Source organism: Agelaius phoeniceus, chromosome 38 (genome assembly GCF_051311805.1).
Source record: "Agelaius phoeniceus isolate bAgePho1 chromosome 38, bAgePho1.hap1, whole genome shotgun sequence".
In the NCBI taxonomy this organism is placed as follows: domain Eukaryota; kingdom Metazoa; phylum Chordata; class Aves; order Passeriformes; family Icteridae; genus Agelaius; species Agelaius phoeniceus.
The window spans coordinates 1394596-1414567 of NC_135304.1; the positions used below are offsets into that span (position 1 = coordinate 1394596).

A 19972-nucleotide genomic window follows, 5' to 3' on the forward strand; every position below is an offset into this window, starting at 1 on the left:
GCTGGCACTGGGGGGCACTGGGAGGGTACTGGGGACACTGGTGAGGGTTTGGGTGGCACTGGGGGGCACTGGGGGGCACTGGTGAGGGTTTGGGTGGCACTGGGTGGGCACTGGTGAGGGTTTGGGTGGCACTGGGTGGCACTGGGGGGCACTGGGAGGGTACTGGGGACACTGGTGAGGGGTTGGGTGGCACTGGAGGAACTGGTGAGGGGTTGGGTGGCACTGGGGGGCACTGGTGAGGGTTTGGGGGGCACTGGGTGGGCACTGGTGGAGGTTTTGGGGACACTGGGTGGGCACTGGGCTGAGCCAACTGTGCTGCTCCCAGAGTCTGTACCCCCTTACCAGGTTACTGGGGGGCACTGGGGGGCACTGGGGGACACTGGTGAGGCTTTGGGGGGCACTGTGAGGGCACTGTGAGGGTACTGGGGACACTGGTGAGGGTTTGGGTGGCACTGGTGAGGCTTTGGGGGGCACTGTGAGGGCACTGTGAGGGTACTGGGGACACTGGTGAGGGTTTGGGTGGCACTGGGTGGCACTGGGGGGCACTGGGAGGCACTAGTGAGGGTTTGGGTGGCACTGGGGGGCATTGGGAGGGTACTGGGGACACTGGTGAGGGTTTGGGTGGCACTGGGGGGCACTGGTGAGGGTTTGGGGGGCACTGGAGGAACTGGTGAGGGTTTGGGGGGCACTGTGAGGGCACTGGTGGAGGTTTTGGGGACACTGGGGGGACACTGGGCTGAGCCAGCTGTGCTGCTCCCAGTGTCTGTATCCCCTTGCCAGGTTACTGGGGGGCACTGGGGGGGCACTGGAGGAACTGGTGAGGCTTTGGGTGGCACTGGGAGGGTACTGGGGGCACTGGTGAGGGTTTGGGTGGCACTGGTGAGGGTTTAGGTGGCACTGGGTGGCACTGGTGAGGGTTTGGTGGCACTGTGAGGGCACTGGTGGAGGTTTTGGGGACACTGGCCTGATCCAGCTCTGCTGCTCCCAGTGTCTGTACCCCCCCCCCCTTTCCAGGTTACTGGGGGGCACTGGGGGGGCACTGGAGGAACTGGTGAGGGTTTGGGTGGCACTGGGGGCACTGGGAGGGTACTGGGTGGGCACTGGTGAGGGTTTGGAGGACACTGGGGGGCACTGGGAGGGTACTGGAGGCACTGCTGGAGGTTTTGGGGACACTGGCCTGATCCAGCTGTGCTGCTCCCAGTGTCCGTACCCCCTCACCAGCTTACTGGGAGGGTACTGGTGAGGGTTTGGGTGGCACTGGGGGGCACTGGTGAGGCTTTGGGTGGCACTGGTGAGGCTTTGGGTGGCACTGGGTGGTGCTGCTGGAGGTTCTGGGGACACTGGCCTGATCCAGCTGTGCTGCTCCCAGTGTCCGTACCCCCCCCCCCCTTTCCAGGTTACTGGGGGGCACTGGGTGGCACTGGTGAGGGTTAGGGTGGCACTGGGTGGCACTGGTGAGGGTTTGGGTGGCACTGGTGAGGCTTTGGGTGGCACTGGGTGGCACTGGTGAGGGTTTGGGTGGCACTGGTGAGGCTTTGGGTGGCACTGTGAGGGCCCTGCTGGAGGTTTTGGGGACACTGGCCTGATCCAGCTGTGCTGCTCCCAGTGTTTGTACCCCCCCCCCCCTTTCCAGGTTACTGGGGGGCACTGGGGGGCCCTGGGGGGGCTCTGTGGTGCCCAGGAGGTGCCCCCAGCCCCGTGACCCCCCCGTGCCCCCCCAGCCTCCCCCCAGGCTGTGAGTTTGGCCAGGCTGACATGCAGAAACTGGTGCCCAAGGAGGAGAAAACGGCCCCCAGCCCCCCCCAGGGCGGCCGCAGGCCAGGTGGGGCTGGGGAAGGGCTTGGGGGGCACTTGGGGGGAGATTGATGGGGGTTTGGGGGGTTTGGGGGGATTTGGGGGTATGTGGGGGGATTTCTGGGGGTTTGGGGGGATTTTGGGAGGGTTTGGGGGGGATTTCTGGAGGTTTTGGGGGGATTTTTGGGGGTTTTTGGGAGGGTTTGGGGAGAGTTTTGGAGGGTTTGGGGGAGATTTTGGGAGGGTTTGGGGGGATTTCTGGGGGTCTGGGGGGATTTTGGGGGGTTTCAGGAGGGTTTGGGGGGATTTCTGGAGGGTTTTGGGAGGGTTTGGGGGGATTTTGGGGGGGGTTTTTGGGAGGGTTTGGGGGGATTTCAGGAGGTTTTGGGGGGATTTTTGGGGTTTTTTGGGAGGGTTTGGGGGGAGTTTTGGAGGGTTTGGGGGGGATTTTTGGGGGTTTTTGGGAGGGTTTGGGAGGATTTCTCAGGGTTTTGGGAGGGTTTGGGGAGGGTTTGGGGGGATTTCTGGAGGGTTTTCGGGAGGGTTTGGGGGGGATTCTGGGGGTTTTTGGGAGGGTTTGGGGGGATTTTGGGAGGGTTTGGGGGGTTTTGGGAGGGTTTGGGGAGGGCTTTGGGAGGATTTGGGCGATTTCAGGAGGGTTTGGGGGGATTTCTGGAGGTTTTGGGAGGGTTTGGGGGGATTTGGGAGGGTTTTGGGAGGGATTTTGGGAGGGTTTGGGGGGATTTCTGAGGGGTTTTTGGGAGGGTTTGGGGGGATTTTGGGAGGTTTTTGGAGGGGTCTCTGTGGGAAAAGTGAATTTTGGGGGGATCTCTCTAGGAAATGTCAGTTTTGGGAGGGGGTCTCTGTAGGATTTCCCAGGTTTTGGGGGTCTCTGTGGGAAGGGTCAGTTTTTGGGGGTCTCTGTAGGAATTCCCAGTTTTTGGGGGTCTTTGTGGGCAGGGTCACTTTTGGGGGGTCTCTGTGGGCAGGGTCACTTTTGGGGGGTCTCTGTGGGCAGGGTCACTTTTGGGAGGGGGTCTCTCTAGGATTTCCAGTTTTTGGGGGTTTCTGTGGGCAGGGTCAGTTTTGGGAGGGGGTCTCTGTAGGAATTTCCCGTTTTTGGGGGTCTCTGTGGGAAGGGTCACTTTTGGGGGGTCTCTGTGGGCAGGGTCACTTTTGGGGGGTCTCCATGGGTCTCTCACCCCATTCCCCCCACAGAGGGCGAGGTGGAGGCCCCGGCTCCTGCAGGGGGGGTGGGCAGTGACCCCCCCCCAGCCCAGGGGCTGCTGGAGGGGATGGGGCTGGAGGGGGAGCCCCTGGCCCCCATGGAGACGGACGAGCCCAGCGCCAGCGACCCCAAAGCCAAGGCCAAGATCACCCCGGCCATGGCCGCCCGCATCAAACAGATCAAACCCCTGCTCTCCGGTGAGGGGGGACCCGAAAATGGGGCTGGGGGCTCCAGAAACGGCTTGGGGGACCCCAAAAATGGCCTGAGGGTCCTGAAAATTGGGGTAGGGGGCTTCAAAAATGGCCTGAGGGTCCTGAAAATTGGGGTAGGGGGCTTCAAAAATGGCCTGAGGGTCCTGAAAATTGGGGTAGGGGGCTTCAAAAATGGCCTGAGGGTCCTGAAAATTGGGGTAGGGGGCTTCAAAAATGGCCTGAGGGTCCTGAAAATTGGGGTAGGGGGCTTCAAAAATGGCCTGGGGGATGCAGAAATGGAGTTGGGGGCTCCAGAAATGGGGTTGGGGGGTTCTAAAAACTGCCTGAGGGACCCCAAAATGGCCTGAGGGACCCCAAAACCAAGCTAAGGGACCCCAGATTATGTTAGGGAGTTCTAAAAATGGGTCTGGGGGCTCCAGAAACGGCTTGGGGGACCCCAAAAATGGCCTGAGGGTCCTGAAAATTGGGGTAGGGGGCTTCAAAAATGGCCTGAGGGTCCTGAAAATTGGGGTAGGAGGCTTCAAAAATGGCCTGGGGGATCCAGAAATGGAGTTGGGGGCTTCAGAAATGAGATTGGGGGGGTTCTAAAAACTGCGTGAGGGACCCCAAAATGGCCTGAGGGACCCCAAAACTGTGTTAGGGGGTTCTAAAAATGAGTCTGGGGGCTCCAGAAACGGCTTGGGGGACCCCAAAAATGGCCTGAGGGTCCTGAAAATTGGGGTAGGGGGCTTCAAAAATGGCCTGAGGGTCCTGAAAATTGGGGTAGGGGGCTCCAAAAATGGGGTTGGGGGTTCTAAAAACTGCCTGAGGGACCCCCAAAATGGCCTGAGGGACCCCAAAATGGCCTGAGGGACCCCAAAACTGTGTTAGGGGCCTCTAGAACAGCCTGGGGGATGCCAGGCGTCTCAGCCCTGTCCCCTCTCAGGGGTCTCACTGTCCCCATGTCCCCACAGCCTCATTGTGGCTGGGCTGGGCTCTGGCCGAGTTTGTCCCCTGTGTCCCTCTGTCCCCTGTGTCCCCCGTGTCCCTGTGTCCCCCGTGTCCCTCTGTCCCCCCCCAAGGGTCTCATTGTCCCCATGTCCCCACAGCCTCATCGTGGCTGGGCCAGGCGCTGGCCAAGTTTGTCCCCCCTGTCCCTCTGTCCCCTGTGTCCCCTGTGTCCCCCACATCCCCCGTGTCCCTCTGTCCCCCCCCAAGGGTCTCAACTGTCCCCATGTCCCCACAGCCTCATCACGGTTGGGCTGGGCTCTGACCGAGTTTGTCCCCTGTGTCCCTCTGTCCCCTGTGTCCCCAGTGTCCCCCACATCCCCTGTGTCCCTCTGTCCCCTGTGTCCCCCACATCCCCTGTGTCCCTCTGTCCCCACTCGGGGTCTCACTGTCCCCATGTCCCCACAGCCTCGTCGCGGCTGGGCCGGGCTCTGGCCGAGCTCTTTGGGCTGCTGGTCAAGCTGTGCGTGGGCTCCCCGGTGCGGCAGCGCCGCAGCCACCACGCGGCCGCCGCCGCCCCCGCGCCCACCGCGGCCGCCCGCGCCACGGCCTCGGCGCTGACCCGGCTGCTGACCAAGGGGCTGAGCTGGCAACCGCCCCCCTACACCCCCACGCCACGGTTCCGGTCAGTGACCACGGAGACAGGGATGGGATGGGATGGGAACAGGAAACTGGGATGGGATGGAATGGGATGGGATGGGATGGGAACTGGGATGGGCACAGCCTTGGCACTGACCTGGCTGCTGACCAAGGGGCTGAACTGGCAACCGCCCCCCTACACCCCCACGCCACGGTTCCGGTCAGTGACCATGGGGACAGCGGGGAAAATGGGGACAGTGGGATTGGGGATGGGAACTGGAACTGGGATGGGAACAGGAACTGGGATGGGAACTGGGATGGGCACAGCCTTGGCACTGACCTGGCTGCTGACCAAGGGGCTGAACTGGCAACCGCCCCCCTACACCCCCACGCCACGGTTCCGGTCAGTGACCATGGGGACAGTGGGGAAAATGGGATTGGGATGGGATGGGATGGGATGGGATGGGAACAGGAACTGGGATGGGAACTGGGATGAGAACAGGAACTGGGATGTGATAGGATGGGAACAGGAACTGGGATGGGATAGGATGGGAACAGGAACTGGGATGGGAACAGGAACTGGGATGGAAACAGGAACTGGGATGGAAACAGGAACTGGGATGGGATGGGAACAGGAAACTGGGATGGGATGGAATGGGATGGGAACAGGAAACTGGGATGGAATGGGATGGGATGGGATGGGAACAGGAACTGGGATGGGATGGGATGGGAACAGGAACTGGGATGGGAACAGGAACTGGGATGGGAACTGGGATGGGAACAGGAACTGGGATGGGATAGGATGGGAACAGGAGCTGGGATGGGATGGGAACAGGAAACTGGGATGGGATGGAATGGGATGGGAACAGGAACTGGGATGGGAACAGGAACTGGGATGGGATAGGATGGGAACAGGAGCTGGGATGGGATGGGAACAGGAAACTGGGATGGGAACAGGAAACTGGGATGGGATGGGATGGGATGGGATGGGATGGGCATGGCCTCGGCGCTGACCCAAGGGGCTGAGCTGGCAACCACCCCCCTACACCCCCACACCACAGTTCTGGTCAGTGACCACAGGGACAGTGGGGGCAATGGGATGGGAACAGGAATGGGAATGGGCAGGGCTGGGAATAGGGTAGGGCTGAGGCTGGAACAGGAGGATCTGGGAGTGGGAATGGGGCAGGGAGGGTGCGGGAGAGGGGTGAGGTTGGGAATGGGGCAGGCTTGGAAAGGGGAAGGGCTGGGATTACAGGGACAGGGATGGAAGAGACAAGGACAGGGATAGGGACAGGGACAGGGACGGCTCTGCCACCTCCAGGGACGGAGCTTGAGCAGTGCCTGTGCCCAGTGCCCAGTGCCCTGCCCAGCTCTGACCCAGCCCGTGCCCCCAGGCTGACGTTCTTCATCTGCTCCGTGGGGTTCACGTCGCCCATGCTCTTCGACGAGCGCAAGTTCCCCTATCACCTCATGCTGCAGAAATTCCTCTGCTCCGGCGGCCACAACGCCCTCTTCGAGTGAGCTGGACACTGACTGGACACTGGACACTGAGCACACACTGAGCATGGGCCCTGAACACTGCCCAGACACTGACTGGACACTGGACACTGAGCACACACTAAGCATGGGCCCTGAACACTGCCCAGACACTGCCCATGGGCCCCAGACACTGCCCATGGACCCCAGACACTGCCCAGACACTGAGCATGGGCCCTGAACACTGCCCAGACACTGACCGGACACTGGACACTGCCCATGGGCCCCAGACACTGCCCAGACACTGCCCATGGGCCCCAGACACTGACCAGACTGACCAGACACTGACCATGGGCACAGGACATTGATTGTGGATGCTGACCACACACTGCCCATGGGCCCCAGACACTGACCATGGGCCCCAGACCCTGCCCAGACACTGCCCATGGACACAGGACATGGATTATGGATGCTGAGCACACACTGCCCATGGACACAGGACACTGCCCATGGATCCCAGACACTGACCATGGGCCCCAGACACTGCCCAGACACTGACCATGGGCCCCAGACACTGCCCATGGGCCCCAGACACTGCCCAGACACTGCCCATGGGCCCCAGACACTGCCCAGACACTGACCATGGACCCTGAACCCTGCCCATGGACACAGGACATTGATTGTGGATGCTGACCACACACTGAGCATGGACACAGGACATGGATTGTGGATGCTGACCACACACTGACCATGGGCCCCAGACACTGCCCAGACACTGCCCATGGACCCCAGACACTGCCCATGGACACAGGACACTGACCATGGGCCCCAGACACTGACCATGGACACAGGACATGGATTATGGATGCTGAGCACACACTGCCCATGGACACAGGACATTGATTGTGGATCCTGACCAGACACTGACCAATGCCCCTGGACCCTGACCCTGGACACTGACAGTGGACACTGGACAATGGTCATGGACGCTGGACACTGACCACAGACCCAGACTAATTCTCCTGGACACTGACACTGATCCTGGGACCCCCCTGGGACATTGACCCCTATCCTGGACACTGACCCTGGACACTGACCCTGACCCTGGACACTGACCCTGGACACTGACCCTGACCCTGGACACTGACCCTGACCCTGACCCTGGACACTGACCCTGGACACTGACCCTGACCCTGGACACTGACCCCTCCAACTCCCTTCCTGTGGGTGGGGGGAAACTCCCAACACCCCAAATCCCTTTGTCCCCCCCAGACCCTTTAACTGGTCCCTCCCATGACCTTGGGGTCCCTCCCATGACCTCGGGGTCCCTCCCAACACCCCAAATTCCCCCCAGACCCTTTAACGGGTCCCTCCCATGACCTTGGGGTCCCTCCCAACACCCCAAATCCCTTTTTCCCCCCCCAGGACCTTTAACTGGTCACTCCCATGACCTTGGGGTCCCTCCCATGACCTTGGGGGTCCCTCCCATGACCTTGGGGGTCCCTCCCAACACCTCAAATCCCTTTGTCCCCCCGGACCCTTTAATGGGTCCCTCCCATGACCTCAGGGTCCCTCCCAACACCCATATTCCCCCCAGACCCTTTACTGGTCCCTCCCATGACCTTGGGTTCCCTCCCATGTCCTTGGGTTCCCTCCCATGACCTTGGGGGTCCCTCCCATGACCTTGGGGTCCCTCCCATGACCCTGGGGTCCCTCCCATGACCTCGGGGTCCCTCCCATGACCTTGGGGTCCCTCCCATGACCTCGGGGTCCCTCCCAACACCCCAAATCCCTTTTTCCCCCCCAGGACCTTTAACTGGGCGCTGTCCATGGGGGGCAAGGTGCCGGTTGGGGAGGGTCTGGAGCACCCTGACCTGCCAGACGGCACCGGTGAGTTCCTGGACGCGTGGCTGATGCTGGTGGAGAAGATGGTGAACCCCAGCACGGTGCTGGAGTCCCCCCACGCGCTGCCTGCCAAGGCCCCCCCGCATGGACACCCCCCCTTCAGCGCCCTGCGCTTCCTCGTGGTCACCCAGAAGGTGGGCAGGGGGAAAAACGGGGTTTGGGAAGGGGGAAATGGGGTTTGGGGAGGGGAAATGGGGTTTGGGGAGGGGGAAATGGGGTTTGGGCAGGGGAAATGGGGTTTGGGCAGGGGAAATGGGGTTTGGGGAAGGGGAAATGGGGTTTGGGGAGGGGAAATGGGGTTTGGGGAGGGGGAAATGGGGTTTGGGGAGGGGAAATGGGGTTTTGGGAGGGGGAAATGGGGTTTGGGGAGGGGGAAATGGGGTTTGGGATGGGGGAAATGGGGTTTGGGAAGGGGAAAATGGGGTTTGGGCAGGGGGAAATGGGGTTTGGGCAGGGGGAAATGGGGTTTGGGGAAGGGGAAATGGGGTTTAAGGGAGAAAAATGAGGTTTGGGATGGGGGTAATGGGGTTTGAGTGGGGGGATATGGGGGTTGGGGGGGAAGCTGCAATCCCCCCCTCCCCAAAACCCGTGTCCCCACCTTGTCTCTGCCATATCCCCATCGTGTCCCCACTGAATGCCCTCCATGTCCCCTGCCTGTCCCCACCGTGTCCCCGCTGTGTCCCCACCGTGTCCTTGTCTGTCTCCACCGTGTCCCTACCATGTCCCCACAATGTCCCCACCTTCTCTCCACTGTGTCCTCACCATGTCCCCACCTTCTCCCTGCCATGTCCCCACCATGTCCCCACCTTCTCCCCACCATATTCCCACTGTGTCCCCACTGAATGCCCACCATGTCCCTTGCCTGTCCCCACCGTGTCCTTGTCTGTCTCCACTATGTCCCACCATGTCCCCACCATGTCCCCACCTTCTCCCTGCCATGTCCCCACCATATCCCCACCGTGTCCCCCCTATATCCCACTGTGTCCCCACCATGTCCTTGTCTGTCCCCACCATGTCCCCACCATGTCCCACCATGTCCCCACCTTCTCCCCGCCATGTCCCCACCGTATCCCCCCTGTACCCCCCCATGTCCCCGCTGTTGTCCCCACCATGTCCCACCATGTCCCCACCATGTCCCCACCTTCTCCCCCCTATATCCCACCGTGTCCCCACCATGTCCCCACCATGTCCCCACCTTCTCTCCACTGTGGCCCCACCATGTCCCCACCTGCTCCCTGCCATGTCCCCACAATGTCCCCACCATGTCCCCACCATGTCCCACCATGTCCCCACCTTCTCCCTGCCATGTCCCCACAATGTCCCCACCTTCTCCCCACCTTCTCCCCACCGTATCCCCCCTGTACCCCCCCGTGTCCCCGCCGCTGTCCCCACCATGTCCCACCGTGTCCCCACCTGCTCCCTGCCATGTCCCCACCATGTCCCCACTGTGTCCCCACCATGTCCCCACCTGCTCCCTGCCACGTCCCCACCATGTCCCACCATGTCCCCACCTTCTCCCTGCCATGTCCCCACCTTCTCCCCGCCATATCCCCACCGTATCCCCCTATACCCCGCCGTGTCCCCGCCGCTGTCCCCACCATGTCCCACCATGTCCCCACCATGTCCCACCGTGTCCCCACGGTTTTCCCCGCGCGTCCCCAGGCCGCCTTCGCCTGCATCAAGCAGCTGTGGCAGCGGCGGCCGCTGAAGGTGTACGGGGGGCGCATGGCCGAGTCCATGCTGGCCATCCTGTGCCACATCCTGCGCGCGGAGCCGCTGCTGCGCGAGCGCCTGGGCCGCGAGCGAGAGGGGCCCGCGCCCGACGAGCCTGGGGCAGACGAGGGGGGAGCCCGCAGGGAGCCCCACGTCAACCAGCAGCAGCTGCAGCAGGTGTGGGGATGGGATATGGGGGGTGGGAGGGGGAAAATATGGGAGTGGGAGGGGGGAAAATGGGGGTGGGAGGGGGAAATATGGGGGTGGGAGGGGGAAAAATGAGGGTGGGAGCTCAAAAACTGAAGGATGGGATGGAAAAAACTGAGGGGGTGGGACAGAAAGTTGAGGGGTGGGATGGAAAAATGGGGGTGGGAGGGGAAAATATAGGGGTGGGAGGGGAAAAACTGAGGGTGGGAGGGGAAAAACTGAGGGGTGGGACAGAAAACTGAGGGGTGGGAGGGGAAAATGGGGGTGGGAGGGGGAAAATAGGGGTGGGAGGGGAAAATATGGAGTGGGAGGCTGAAAACTGAGGGGTAGGACAGGAAAGTGAGGGATGGGACAGAAAAGTGAGGGGTGGGATGGAAAGACGGGGGTGGGAGCTCAAAAACTGAAGGATGGGATGGAAAAAACTGAGAGGTGGGACAGAAAAGTGAGGGATGGGATAAAAAAATGGGAGGTGGGATGGAGAAATGGGGGTGGGAGCGCAAGAACTGAAGGATAAGAGGTCAAAAACTGAGGGGTGGGACAAAAAATGTAGGGGTATGAGATGTTGAAAAATGGGGGGTGGGACAGAAAACTGAGGGGTGGGATGGAAAATGGGAGTGGGAGCTCAAGAACTGAAGGATGGGGTGGGACCGAAAACTGAGGGGTGGGACAAAAAAATGGGAGGTGGGATGGAGAAATGGGGGTGGGAGCTCAAGAACTGAAGGATGGGGCATCAAAAACTGAGGGGGTGGGACAGAAAAGGGAGGGATGGGATGGAAAAATGGGGGTGGGAGGGGAAAAATGGGGGTGGGAGATGTTGAAAAATGGGGGGTGGGAGGCTGAAAACTGAGTGGTGGGATGGAAAAATGGGGGTGGGAGGGGAAAAAATGGGGGGTGGGAGCTCAAAAACTGAAGGATTGGGTGGGACAGAAAAGTGAGGGGTGGGACAAAAAAATGGGAGGTGGGATGGAGAAATTGGGGTGGGAGGGGAAGAATGGGGGTGGGAGGGGAAGAATGGGGGTGGGAGGGGAAAATATGGGGGTGGGATGGAGGAAATGGGGGTGGGAGCTCAAGAACTGAAAGATAAGAGGTCAAAAAGTGAGGGGTGGGACAAAAAATTGGGGGTATGAGATGTTGAAAAATGGGAGGTGGGAGGCTGAAAAGTGAGGGGTGGGATGGAAAAATGGGGGTGGGAGCTCAAGAACTGAAGGATGGGGTGGGACCGAAAACTGAGGGGTGGGACAAAAAAATGGGAGGTGGGATGGAGACATGGGGGTGGAGCTCAAGAACTGAAGGATGGGGCATCAAAAACTGAGGGGGTGGGACAGAAAAGGGAGGGATGGATGGAAAAATGGGGGTGGGAGGGGAAAATATGGGGGTGGGATGGAAAAATGGAGGTGGGAGGCTGAAAAGTGAGGGGTGGGAGGGGAAAAAATGGGGGTGGGAGGTGGGATGGAAAAATGGGGGTGGGAGCTCAAAAACTGAGGGGTGGGACAGGAAAGAGGGGTGGGACAAAAAATTGTGAGGTATGAGATGTTGAAAAATGGGGGGTGGGAGGCTGAAAAACTGAAGGATGGGATGTCAAAAACTGAGGGGTGGGACAAAAAAAATAGGAGGTGGAAGGGAAGAATGGGGTGGAAGAGAAAAACTGGGGGGATGCGATGGCAAAATGGGAGGTGGGAGATCCCACCAGCTCCTCCTCAAACCCCTCCCCGTGGCCCCCAACCCCTCCCCGTGCCCCCCAAACCCCTCCCCGTGCCCCCCAATCCCCCCTGACCCCTGTGTGTGCCCCCTCCCCAGCTGATGGACATGGGTTTCTCCCGGGAGCACGCCATGGAGGCCCTGCTCAACACCAACACCATGGAGCAGGCCACCGAGTACCTGCTCACCCACCCACCCCCGCTCATGGGGGGCTCAGCACGGGTCAGTGGGGCTGGGGGGGCACAGCTGGGGGGGCTGGAGCGGGGAAAGGGAAATGGGGGGGGTTTGGGGGGGTCCTGCAGTGGGGGAAGGGAGATAAGGAGGGTTTGGGGCATCAGCGAGGGTTTGGGGGGGTCCTGCAATGGGGGAAGGGGAAATGGGGGGGGTTTGGGAGGGATCCCAAAGAGTTTTGGGGGGTCCTGAGTGGTTTTTAGAGGTTCCTGGGGGGTTTGGGAGGGGATCCCAAGGGGTTTTGAGTGGTTTTTTAGAGGTTCCTGGGGGGATTTGGGAGGGATCCCAAGGGGTTTTGGGGGGTCCTGAGTGGTTTTTAGAGGTTCCTGGGGGTTTGGGAGGGATCTCAAGGGGTTTTGAGTGGTTTTTAGAGGTTCCTGGGGGGATTTGGGAGGGATCCCAAGGGGTTTTGGGGGGGTCCCAAGTGGTTTTTAGAGGTTCCTGGGGGTTTGGGAGGGATCCCAAGGTTTTAGGGGGTCCTGAGTGGTTTTTAGAGGTTCCTGGGGGGTTTGGGAGGGATCTCAAGGGGTTTTGGGAGGGATCCCAAGGGGTTTTGGGGAGTCCTGAGTGTTTTTTAGAGGTTCCTGGAGGGTTTGGGAGGGATCCTAATTGGTTTTGGGGGGGTCCTGAGTGGTTTTTAGAGGTTCCTGGGGGTTTGGGAGGGATCTCAAGGGGTTTTGGGGGGTCCTCAGTGTTTTTAGAGGTTCCTGAGGCTTTGGGAGGGATCCCAAGGGGTTTTGGGGGGGATCTCAAGGGGTTTTGGGGGGTCCTGAGTGTTTTTTAGAGGTTCCTGGGGGGCTTTGGGAGGGATCCCAAGGGGTTTTGGGGGGTCCTGAGTGGTTTTTAGAGGTTCCTGAGGGGGTTTAGGAGGGATCTCAAGGGGTTTTGGGGGTCCTCAGTGTTTTTTAGAGGTTCCTGGGGGGGTTTGGGAGGGATCTCAAGGGGTTTTGGGGGGGTCCTGAGTGGTTTTTAGAGGTTCCTGGGGGGGTTTGGGAGGGATCCCAAGGGGTTTTGGGGGGGGTCCTGAGTGGTTTTTAGAGGTTCCTGGGGGGTTTGGGAGGGATCCCAAAGGGTTTTGGGGGGTCCTGAGTGTTTTTTAGAGGTTCCTGGGGGGCTTTGGGAGGGATCTCAAGGGGTTTTGGGGGGTCCTAAGTGTTTTTTAGAGGTTCCTGGGGGGTTTGAGGGTGAGGTCCTGGGGAATTTTTGGAGTGCTTTGGAGGGATTTGGGAGTTCCTGGTGGATTTTGAGGTGGTTTGGGTGGTTTGTGGGGTACCTGGGGGTTTTTGGGGGTACCTGGAGGTTTTTGGGATGCTCTTGGGGGATTTTGGGGTGTTCTTGGGGGTCCTCACAGCCCCTGACGCTGCCTCCCAGGACCTGAGCATGTCAGAGGAGGATCAGATGATGAGAGCCATCGCCATGTCCCTGGGCCAGGACATCCCCATGGAGCAGCGCGCCGAGTCCCCAGAGGTGGGACCCCCAGAAACCCCAGTTCCTGTCCCAAAACCCCATTTCCTGTCCCAAAAACCCAGTTCCTGTCCCAAAACCCCATTTCCTGTCCCAAAAACCCCATTTCCCTGCCCCAAACCCCATTTCCCTCCTCCAAACCCCATTTCCCTCCTCCAAACCCCATTTCCTGCTCCAAACCCCATTTCCCTTCCCCAAACCCCCATTTCCTGTCCCAAACCCCCATTTCTCCCCCATTTCCCTGCCCCAAACCCCATTTCCCTTCCCCAAACCCATTTCTCCCCATTTCCCTGCCCAAACCCCATTTCCCTGCCCCAAGCCCTCATTTCTCCCTCATTTCCCTGTCCCAAACCCCATTTCCCTGTCCCAAATCCTATTTCCATACCCCTATTTCTCTCCCCAAACTCCCATTTCTCCCCCATTTCCCTTCCCCAAACCCCATTTCCCTGCCCCAAACCCATTTCCCTTCCCCAAACCCCATCCATTTCTCCCAACCCATTTCCCTGCCCAAACCCCATTTCCCTGCTCCCAAACCCCCATTCTCCCCATTTCCCTGCAACCCCATTTCTCCCCCATTTCCTGTCCCAAACCCCCATTTCCCTGTCCCAAACCCCCATTTCTCCCCCATTTTCCTTCCCCAAACCCTCATTTCCCTGCCTCAAACCCCCATTTCTCCCCCATTTCCCTTCCCCAAACCCCCATTTCCCTGTCCCAAACCCCATTTCCCTGTCCCAAACCCCATTTCTGCCCCATTCCCCCTCACAAACCCCATTTCTGCCCCTTTCCCCCCTCCTCACCCCATCTCCCCCTCAGGAGGCCGCGTGCCGCAAGAGGAGGAGGAGCGGCGGGCGCGGGAGCGGCAGGAGGAGGAGGAGGCCAAGTGCCTGGAGAAGTTCGAGGGGGCCGAGCCCCTGGAGGCGGCCGAGCTCGGGGCCTTCACGGACTCGATGCTGCCCGGCTGCTCTCAGCTGCTGGACGAGCTGCCCGACACCGTGTACCGCGTCTGCGACCTGCTGATGACGGCCGTGCGCCGCAACGGCCCGGCCTACCGCGACAGCGTGCTCAAACAGGTGGTGCAGCAGGTATGGAGCCCTAAACCCGGCCTAAACCCAGCCTAAACCTGCCCTGAACCAGCCCTGAGACCCCTAAACCCACCCTAAACCAACCCCGAGCCCCCTGACCCCAATGATGGCCGTGCGCCACAATGGCCCGGCCTACCGCGACAGCGTGCTCAAACAGGTGGTGCAGCAGGTATGGAGCCCTAAACCCGGCCTAAACCTACCTTAAACCCAGCCTAAACCCGTCCTGAACCTGCCCTGAGACCCCTGAACCAGCCCTGAGACCCCTAAACCGGCCCTAAACCAACCCCGAGCCCCCTGACCCCAATGATGGCCGTGCGCCACAATGGCCCGGCCTACCGGGACAGCGTGCTCAAACAGGAGCCTTAAAACCAGCCTAAACCCAGCCTAAACCTGCCCTAAACCCACCCTAAACCCATCCTGAACCGGCCCTGAGACCCTAAACCAGCCCTGAGACCCCTAAACCAACCCTGAGACCCTTAAACCCACCCTGAACCAACCCCGAGCCCCCTGACCCCAATGATGGCCGTGCGCCGCAACGGCCCGGCCTACCGCGACAGCATGCTCAAACAGGTGGTGCAGCAGGTATGGAGCCCTAAACCCGGCCTAAACCCAGCCTAAACCTGCCCTGAACCTGCCCTGAGACCCCTAAACCAGCCCTAAACCCACCCTGAACCAGCCCTGAGACCCCTAAACCAACCCTGAACCAACCCCGAGCCCCCTGACCCCAATGATGGCCGTGCGCCGCAACGGCCCGGCCTACCGCGACAGTGTGCTCAGACAGGTGGTGCAGCAGGTATGGAGCCCTAAACCCGGCCTAAACCTGCCCTGAACCTGCCCTGAGACCCCTAAACCAGCCCTAAACCCACCCTGAACCAGCCCTGAGACCCCTAAACCAACCCCGAGACCCCTGACCCCAGTGATGGCCGTGCGCCGCAACGGCCCGGCCTACCCGGGACAGTGTGCTCAAAGAGGAGCCTTAAACCCAGCCTAAACCTACCCTAAACCTGTCCTGAACCAGCCCTGAGACCCCTAAACCAACCCTGAGACCCCTAAACCCACCCTGAACCAGCCCTGAGACCCCTAAACCAACCCCGAGACCCCTGACCCCAATGATGGCCGTGCACTGCAACGGCCCGGCCTACCCGGGACAGTGTGCTCAAAGAGGAGCCTTAAACCCAGCCTAAACCTACCCTAAACCTGTCCTGAACCAGCCCTGAGACCCCTAAACCAACCCTGAGACCCCTAAACCCACCCTGAACCAGCCCTGAGACCCCTAAACCAACCCCGAGACCCCTAAACTTGTGCCAAACATAGCCCAAGACCCACAAACCTGCCCTGAGACCCCCCCAAATCTCCCCTGAGACCCCCTGAACACACAGGTGTGCCAGGTGCCCCCCTGAACCCCACTGACCCCTGAACCCCACTGACCACCACTGACCACCCTGAACCCCACTGACCCCTGAACCCCACTGACCTCTCCTGACCACCCTGAACCCCACTGACCCCTGAACCCCACTGACCACCACTGACCACCCTGAACCCCACTGACCCCTGAACCCCACTGACCCCCCCTAAACGTTACTGACCCACTGAACCCTGCTGACCCCCACTGACCACTCGGCTCCCCCAGGTGTGGGAGCTCCTGCTCAAGGCAGCTGTGCCTCAGTGACCCCCCCGATCCCCCTGAACCTGGCTGACCCTTGACCCCCACTGACCACCACTGACCCCCACTGACCACCACTGACCACCACTGACCACCCTGGCCCTTACTGACCACTGACACCCCAGGTGTGGGAGGTGGCCAATGTCCTGATCAAAGTGGCCGTGCCCCAGTGACCCCATAACCCCAGTGACCCCATAACCCCACTGATCCCATAACCCCACTGATCCCATAACCCCACTGCCCACCTTGATCCCCCAGTGACCCCATAACCCCACTGACCCCATAACCCCACTGACCCCATAACCCCACTGCCCACCTTGATCCCTAGTGACCCCATAACCCCAGTGACCCCATAACCCCAGTGACCCCATAACCCCACTGATCCCATAACCCCACTGACCACCTTGATCCCTAGTGACCCCATAACCCCAGTGACCCCATAACCCCACTGACCCCATAACCCCACTGCCCACCTTGATCCCTAGTGACCCCATAACCCCAGTGACCCCATAACCCCAGTGACCCCATAACCCCACTGATCCCATAACCCCACTGACCACCTTGATCCCAGTGACCCCATAACCCCAGTGACCCCATAACCCCACTGACCACCTTGATCCCCACTGACCCCACTGCTGCCCCCTGACCCCACTGACCGCTCATTCCCCCAGGTGTGGGAGCAGTCGATGTCCTGATCAAGGTGGCCATGCCCCAGTGACCCCTGACCCCCACTGGCCCCATGACCCCACTGACCACCTTGATCCCCACTGACCCCTGCTGCCCCTGACCCCACTGACCCCATGACCCCACTGACCCCATAACCCCACTGATCCCATAACCCCACTGCCCACCTTGATCCCCACTGACCCCTACCACCCCCTGACCCCACTGACCACTCGGTCCCCCAGGTAAGGGAAGCAGCCGATGTCCTGATCAAGGTGGCCATGCCCCAGTGACCCCCCTGACCCCTGACCCTGCTGCCCCCTGACCCCACTGCTGCCCCCTGACCCCACTGCTGACCCCACTGACTGCTCATTCCCCCAGGTGTGGGAAGCAGCCGATGTCCTGATCAAGGCGGCCGTGCCGCTGACCACCAGCGACACCAAGACGGTGTCGGAGTGGATCAGCCAAATGGCCACGCTGCCCCAGGCCTCCAACCTGGCCACGCGCATCCTGCTGCTCACCCTGCTCTTCGAGGTACCCCAAAACCCGGGGGGGACCCCAAAACCTGGGGGAGTGACCACAAAACCTGGGGGGAGTGACCACAGAATGTGGGGGAATGACCACAAAACCTGGGGGAGTGACCACAAAACCTGGGGGCTTAACCCCAAAAGCTGGGGGAGTGACCACAGAATGTGGGGGAATGACCACAAAACCTGAAGGAGTGACCCCAAAACCTGGGGGGCTTAACCCAAAACCTGGGGGGGGTTAACCCCAAAAGCTGGGGGAGTTAACCCCAAAAGCTGGGGGAGTGACCCCAAAAGCTGGGGGAGTGACCCCAAAACCTTGGGGGGGTTAACCCAAAACCTGGTGGGGTTAACCCCAAAACCTGGGGGAGTGACCACAGAATGTGGGGGAATGACCACAAAACTTGGGGTGACCCCAAAACATGGGAGGGGCAGCCCAAAACCTGGGGAGTGACCCCAAAACCCGGGGGAGTGACCACAAAACCTGGTGGGGTTAACCCCAAAACCTGGGAGGAGTGACCCCAAAACCTGGGAGGAGTGACCACAGAATGTGGGGGAATGACCCCAAAACTTGGGGTGACCCCAAAACCTGGAAGGAGCAGCCCAAACCCTGGGGAGGCCCCCCAAAACTTGGGGGGAGCACCCTGGGGTCCCTGGGCCTCACATCCCTCACAAAAGGGGCCGGGGTGTTTGCCAGGGGTGACTCATTTTCCAAAAATCCCGAGGTTTGGGGTGGTTTTGGGGTGCTTTGAGGGTGTTTTGGGGGTGTTTGGAATGTTTTTGGGGGGTGCTGGTGTTTTTGGGGTGCCCCAGGAGCTGAAGCTGCCCTGTGCTGTCATGGTGGGGTCCAGCTGCATGCTGGTTTCCGTGGATATTTTGGGGTATTCTGGTCGGGATTTTGGGGCTGTTTCCATGGAAATTTTGGGGTATTTTGGTCGGGATTTTGGGGCTGTTTCCATGGATATTTTGGGGTATTTTGGTCGGGATTTTGGGGCTGTCTCGATGGAAATTTTGGGGCTGTTTCTGGGTATTTTGCTCGGGATTTTGGGGCTGTTTCCATGGATATTTTGGGGCTGTTTCTGGGTATTTCGGTCGGGATTTTGGGGCTGTTTCCATGGATATTTTGGGGTATTTTGGTTGGGATTTTGGGGCTGTTTCCATGGATATTTTGGGGCCGTTTCTGGGTATTTCAGTCGGGATTTTGGGGCTGTTTCCATGGATATTTTGGGGTGCTGATGTGGTTTTTTTTGGGGTGCCCCAGGAGCTGAAGCTGCCCTGTGCCCGTGTGGTGGAGTCCAGCTGCGTGCTGGTTTCCATGGATATTTTGGGGCTGTTTCTGGGTATTTCGGTCAGGATTTTGGGGCTGTTTCCATGGATATTTTGGGGTGCTGATGGTTTTTTTGGGGTGCCCCAGGAGCTGAAGCTGCCCTGTGCCCGTGTGGTGGGGTCCAGCTGCGTGCTGGTTTCCATGGATATTTTGGGCCGTTTCTGGGTATTTCGGTCGGGATTTTGGGGCTGTCTCGATGAAAATTTTGGGGCCGTTTCTGGGTATTTCGGTCGGGATTTTGGGGCTGTTTCCATGGATATTTTGGGGTATTTTGGTCGGGATTTTGGGGCTGTTTCCATGGATATTTTGGGGTGCTGAGGTGGTTTTTTTTGGGGTGCCCCAGGAGCTGAAGCTGCCCTGTGCCCGTGTGGTGGAGTCCAGCTGCGTGCTGGACGTGCTGATCAAGCTGCTGGAGGTGGTGCAGCCCTGCCTGCAGGCCGCCAAGGAGCACAAGGAGGTGCAGACCCCCAAGTAAGGAGTGACCCCTCCCAGACCCCCCCCAGAACCCCCAAAATCCTCCCCAGGATGCTCTCACAACTCTTGTGCCCCCCAAAACCAGGTGGATCACCCCCGTGCTGCTGCTGATTGATTTCTATGAGAAGACGGCCGTGTCCTCCAAGCGCCGCGCGCAGATGAACAAGGTGGGGGTCCTGGCGGTCCTGGGGGGAATTTGGGGGGTCCTGGGGGGCTGGGAGGGGACATGGGGGGGTCCTGGGGGGAATTTGGGGGGTCCTGGGGGGCTGGGAGGGGACATGGGGGGGTCCTGGGGACGCGTGGTGGGGCTGGGATGGGAGGGGAGCAGCCAGAATGACACAGGGGGTGACACACAAGGTGCAGGGGGTGACACGGGGGGGACACAGGGGTGACACACAAGGTGCAGGGGGTCACAGGGGTGACACAAAGAGCCCTGAGGAGGACCCTTGGGGTCCTGGGGGACACAGGGGGTGACACAGGGGTGACACAAAGGGTCTTGGGGAGGGGACTTGGGAGTTCTGGGGGGATACAGGGGGTGACACAGGGGGTGACACACAGGGTCCTGGGGGACACAGGGGTGACACAGGGGGGGACACAGGGGGTGACACAGGGGTGACACAAAGGGTCCTGGGGGACACAGGGGGTGACGTGAAGGGTCTGGGGTGACACAGGGGGTGATGTGAAGGGTCTGGGGTGACACAGGGGGTGATGTGAAGGGTCTGGGGTGACACAGGGGGTGATGTGA

The 19972-nt window shown here is 60.3% G+C and overlaps 1 protein-coding gene across 1 annotated transcript in view; it reads left to right on the forward strand.

The window, feature by feature from the left end:
- Positions 1 to 19972, forward strand: part of HUWE1 (HECT, UBA and WWE domain containing E3 ubiquitin protein ligase 1) — a 106261-nt gene that overhangs the window by 18097 nt on the left and 68192 nt on the right. Inside the window, 13 exon segments of the mRNA XM_077172441.1 lie at positions 1722 to 1822; positions 3013 to 3219; positions 4630 to 4846; positions 6195 to 6317; positions 8084 to 8315; positions 9844 to 10071; positions 11899 to 12021; positions 13402 to 13497; positions 14308 to 14320; positions 14323 to 14576; positions 17284 to 17436; positions 19097 to 19224; positions 19313 to 19394. Of these exon segments, the coding sequence (XP_077028556.1) occupies positions 1722 to 1822; positions 3013 to 3219; positions 4630 to 4846; positions 6195 to 6317; positions 8084 to 8315; positions 9844 to 10071; positions 11899 to 12021; positions 13402 to 13497; positions 14308 to 14320; positions 14323 to 14576; positions 17284 to 17436; positions 19097 to 19224; positions 19313 to 19394 (1957 nt within the window).